Source organism: Pogonomyrmex barbatus, unplaced genomic scaffold (genome assembly GCF_055798465.1).
Source record: "Pogonomyrmex barbatus isolate J1 unplaced genomic scaffold, ASM5579846v1 scaffold7, whole genome shotgun sequence".
Classification (NCBI taxonomy): Eukaryota; Metazoa; Arthropoda; class Insecta; order Hymenoptera; family Formicidae; genus Pogonomyrmex; species Pogonomyrmex barbatus.
In genome coordinates, this window is record NW_028297171.1 from 5871216 (window position 1) to 5876963 (window position 5748).

At 22.1% G+C, this 5748-nt stretch overlaps 1 protein-coding gene across 1 annotated transcript; it reads right to left on the minus strand.

Annotated features, from left to right (window-relative positions):
* Positions 1-2624: 2624 nt before the first annotated feature.
* Positions 2625-5431, minus strand: LOC148934951 (cytochrome b-c1 complex subunit 8). The gene is made up of 2 exons (XM_089083342.1): positions 4685-5431; positions 2625-2852 (listed from the first exon to the last, which is right to left on the minus strand). Exons 1-2 carry the CDS (start codon positions 4839-4841, stop codon positions 2758-2760), a joined length of 252 nt encoding a protein of 83 aa, XP_088939468.1. The 5' UTR covers positions 4842-5431; the 3' UTR covers positions 2625-2757.
* Between the last annotated feature and the right edge of the window lie 317 nt (positions 5432-5748).

Genomic DNA, 5748 nt, shown 5'->3' on the forward strand with positions numbered 1-5748 from the left:
ATTTAGCCGTATGCTTGTTGGAATTGTATATTTTCCTCGTGGAATATGATACTTTGTCATTTAAGAAGAAATATTGATTATAAGCAAAGATATTAACATTCATGTACAAAAAGAACAGTTTTGCTGAAATATCTAAAAACTTGATTAGATAGAGATCTAAATATAATTTATTAAACTATCAAAATTACTATATATATATATATATAGTAATATATATAGTATAATTTATATATAAAACATTTTTATTTGTGTATATAGTTTTTAACAATATAAACAGCATCATTCAACGATATCTAGAATACATAGAAAGCTTTTCTTTAAGCGACGATCCATCACTATTTGGCTTGTACTCAACATTGATATAAGTTACACGCGGAGAAAAGCACATATTTGTCTTGTAACTTTATTAAACATACAACTCAAGAAACTTCGTTATATAATCATAAATATCAAGGAAATATCACTACTCAAATAGTTATTAAAAATATGTTGATCATAATATCCTCAACTGTTTAATTTAATCGAAATAAAAGTAAAGTAATACATTTTCTCTTTATAAAAAAATTAAAATATATTTTTGTTTCTGAGAGTTTATTGTCTAATATGTCCTCAAAATTTTTATTTTTTAATCTGAAATTTAAAAATCTTTCAATTTTATTATACATCTAAAATTTAAGTGTTCCTTTTTTATACTTTTAAGATTATTAAATTCTTTATAATTTCTAAGATATAATTATTATATATTCCATAGCATCAATCTGACTCTTTAAAATACGTTTTACATAATATCTAAAAGATAGAAAAATGTTTGCTTTTCATATTTCAAAAGATTTGATATTTTTAAAACAAGTGTAACGTCCGAATAAGTTAGATAAAACTTTAATTAAATCTATAAATAAAGTAAATTAAATTTCAAGTATCTTATATCGTACAAGAAATCCTTTAATACTGTATTACTACAAGAGAGAGAGCCGATATAACAGTTTACTCGAAATCGTGCAATCAACGCTACAAAATCTTTTAAAAGCTTTAAAAGGTCATATGGGAAGATCTTGAAATAATGTATATCAGTGTTTTTAATAATAAAATATTCGTGGATTGGCAAAAGAAAGAATTTATTCCTTCCTAAAATTAAGAAATTCTTTCCTTTCTGAAGAATTTATTTCTCTCTTACGTAGAAAGATTTCGAGCATGAGTTTTTATCAATGTATAATCTTTGTTTAACTTTCAAAACTAGTTATTGTAACAAATATTTTGACTAATCGCATATTTCCTTTATTTAAAAAAAAGAATTAATTTTATAAATAATCGAGGTCAAATATACCACTTACATTTTTGAATATCGGGCTTTTATTTCCCTCAGGCCTTTCTAACTGGCATGTCAACTTTGCAAACATATAGTATCCATTGACACAATCGATTTTAGCTACGAGGCTTTCGGCCTTTAATTAAATAATTAATGTGTCAACATGATCGACACGCGACATACAATAACATCGGGAAGATAGATTAGAGAATAATTGATTCAAGCAGTTTCAGTTATTTGAAAGATTTATTTGACATATACAATGACTGTAGCCGATGAGTAAAGTTTTATTAAATTGAGCATTGTTTTTGCAAAAATTAAAAGCTAGCTTTAACAAAATCGATGAATGATGAGTAGACGATTTGTGCAAAGTCAATACATTGTATACATCAAAGATTTGCGCAATATTGTATACATCAAATGTTTTATCTTCCAAACAAAGATCATCGAATAGCTGGATCATTTACGATCTTTTTCTGGAAGATTGCCGGTGGAAACTATCTCATAGAGTCTTTATAAGGAATTATTCACCGATTAAGTACTAATAAAATTCTTATTAAATTAAAATTAATTTTACATAAAATTATTAAAAAATTGCTTATTAAACTTTTATGAAATATAAATAGCATTCCTAAAAAATTACATGTCATTTAGTTATTCTGAATTCTCGGCTACATAATACGACATTGTTCTCTTATTGTCCAAATATATCATCGATTCTGTTGTTATCGGAAATTTACTATATAATTCTGTCTCAATGGAATTTACATATGTCCTATGTACAAAACTATTGAGCGCTCGAACTTTAAGCATAACGGAACATTCCACGAATTTCTAGCAATGGAAATTCCAACTGACAAACCGCAATCACATTGAATAAAAAAAGGGATTACATTAAATGTACTATGGATTATTAACATTATTTAGTCGCTACATAAGAATGTTATGATTTATTGACATCTATTAAAATTAGTAACTTTAGGTAAATATTTTATTAGCATTGTAATAAGAAGTTACAATAAAATAAATTTTTAATTGTGAAATAAGATTTTACTAATAAAACTTACTGAACGTTGAAAATATATTTTTATTTGCCTGTTTATAAATATATTCTACATAGATCTATTTTTCCCATAAATTATAAAATAATTGTAAATATTATATTTATCATGCATATTATTGCAATTAATAAGTATAACCTGTGGAAATAACTGAATGTATAAATTAATCTTTTATTTTATTAATTTTTTTTAAATAAATTATGTAATTATTCATAAGAATATGTATATTATATTAATAAATATAAAGAAAAAGATACTTCATTTTCATTATATTTTTTTATTAAATATCAACAATGATTTCAAAGAGACAGGAAGACAGGAATATTGAATAAAATTTTATTCATAAAGTAAACTTGTCAAATTTAAAAATATTTTAATCAATGCTTGCATTTATTTGTCATTCTCATATAACTTGGGATCTTTGCGAATATATCGATCATGTGCTGCATTAGACCATTTATATATTCCAGCTGACATGATAAAACCTAAAACGAAATATAAACTTAATTGGAAACAATTACAGAAAGTATTAAATAAAATGCAATTCTAATAAAAGATGCTTCAATTATGTATAATAAAAGATTGATTGGAATAATAATAAAAAAATTGAAAAAAATGAAATTCTAAAGATATATATATAAAAGTTTCTATAAATAATTCTGATTAATAATAAAGTTTAGATTTCAAAATCAATAAAAAACTGTTTAAAACAAAAAATTTTTTAATTATTTAAGAAACATAACTGAATTTATATTAAGCAATTTTATAAATTCTTCTTATAAAGAATAATATCTCAAATTTTTATTTTTTTTAAATCAAAGTTCTAAATATTACACAAAATTAAAATTTTTTTAAAATTGAGTATAACTAGTATATTAAAATTACAAACATTATTAAATATTTTATAGAACTTTTGTTTATTTACAAAATTGACCAACATATCTTTGAAATTGATATTAAAAAAATACCGTTTATATTTTTTAGTAGCAATATTTTTCAATTTCCTTTGTAATAAAATAAAATACAAATAAAACATATAAAAACAGAAAACGATGTGCTACAAATAGTGTTGTAATATTATTCAACAATATTGACCTCATAAACATTTGTACATGCCGTTGTCATATTACTATTTGCATAAGTCAATTTTTATTTTAGTTGGAAAATATAAATATAAAACTGATACTTTTGAATAATATAATTGAGAATTTTATTATACATAAAAATATTATAAAAATAAAAATATATAATTGCCAATATAGAAATGTCATCAGAAATATTTGTATACCTAAACTTTCTTTATCTAAATAAAAAATTTTATGAAAAATTTAAACATAGAATATGTCATAAAATTTATTTGTACGAAAGTACGCATATGTGGAAAGCAATATATATCCTTGCTTATTTTATTCATATATAAATCTCTTATCAAGTTAAATATTATATTATATAATATTATATTATTGCTATAATTTAGCATGCTGCAATTTCATCAAAATGATTACAATTAAACATATAATTTTGATAAAGTGTTTATTTATATCTATCTTATATTTTTGCCATCTTTAGTACAACTTTAAATAAATATGTAATTAAATATATATTAAATATATATATATATATATTTATATTTAAATTATTTTGAAAAAGAAAGATGGAAAAGGATTATAGGAAAGGATAATTGATGTAAAACAAATTTCACAGTTCGATACAGTCAACGATTGCATCTGGATGCGAAAAGATTATAAATGCAGTTGTTTCAAAAAATTATACAAAATAAACAAATTGCTTTTAAATTAAATTAAAATATTGCTTTTAAATAAAATTAAAATAGTCTGTAAAATATTCTACCTGAACTAGATCGTTATCATATTTACTTTTTATATGATATTACCAATTAATTTTGTAAAGAATTGTAATATTGAAAGTCAATATTCCAAGAATAAAAGTACACATTTAGAAATAACAAAAAAAAGCTTTAATATAAAGAGAAATAAAATCAATACATATATTAAAAAGATGTTAAGTGCTTAAAGATATTAATAATGAAACTATATAATTTATCTATCTCAAAACTATTTCATTATGAAAATATTAAATACAGCTATGTTATATCTAGCTGTTTTTCATTAGTTTGTTTATATGTTTTAGCATTTAGACGCTTTGATTAGAATCTCTACGCATATTTACAAAATTTTATAAATTCTAACTAAAATTAATACAATTTTAAAGAATATTAAACATATTAAAATGTTCTTTTCATATTAATATAAATATTAGTAATAATAAATAAAATACTTAAATTTCAAATACATACCTGGAAGCATCGTCGGAAGTACATGCATTGCTCTTCTAAACAAATTGGGTATTTCATGTGTCATTGATTTTGCCCAAATTCTTTGCTCTAATGGTGATAAACTATAATATATGATTCTATAAATTCGAACCGGTAACTTGCCAAATTCCAAAGCCATTTCCACAAATTGCAACAGAATGAATGAAAAAATTAATTCGTAATGTATCACTCTCTCTGTTTTCTTCGTAATATTTTTCTAATTTATAAAAAAAAAGATAAAAGAAACAATTGCGAAATAAATATGCCTTAAAGCGCACTCTTATTTGAAAATCAAAATTATAATAAAAAGAATCTCGGAAACCAAATGATAAGAACAATGACTATCGGTAAAAAGCTAGCTATGATGATACGGAAGAAAACTTTTCTGCCATAGAATGATGAAACATTACATACTGCATCCTGAATTTTCGACACAAGATTATGTGTACTAGTTTAAATCGAAACTATATATGTTTATTTTAGGATGAACTAAATCGATTAGAATTAAACTTCACAAAATCGAAGAAACAACTAATCAATTCATCAGTTTTATTCATCAATTTCAAAGATGTAGATACATCTGTAATTTTATTTGAATATCTAAAAGAGTTAATTTTTATATTAATTTAGAGATGCTAATAAGCGAATAATCTTATACATATTTATTTAAAGATATACTAAGAAGTATATTATCTTATCTTTAAAATATTAAAATAAATAAAACGTAGTTCGGTATTCTTGCGTGTTTATATTTTTTTTATGTATATATCTTTTTCATTATGTCAAATAATATTATAAATATTATTGATATGTATAAAGTTTTTCAATCTTGTAAAAATATAATATTAATCATTCATATATTTTTCAAAATTGTTAAGAACAATTAAATTTTTTAAGAACTGAAGATGAACATTCTTTTTTTATACAATATTTTTACGATATTACTATTACAAGAAAAAATCTTAATCTCTATTGATTAATATTACTAATGATTTAATTAATTATGCAATTTGTACAGTAAAAAAATGACAGTATACAATCTTGCT

Bases quoted from the DNA above. Each gene is read 5' to 3' on its own strand.
- LOC148934951 (XM_089083342.1), bottom strand. From the start codon at position 4,841: ATGGCTTTGGAATTTGGCAAGTTACCGGTTCGAATTTATAGAATCATA. The intron at 2,853-4,684 runs GTATGTATTTGA...ATTTCGTTTTAG, and splicing joins ACTTCCGACGATGCTTCCAG to GTTTTATCATGTCAGCTGGA.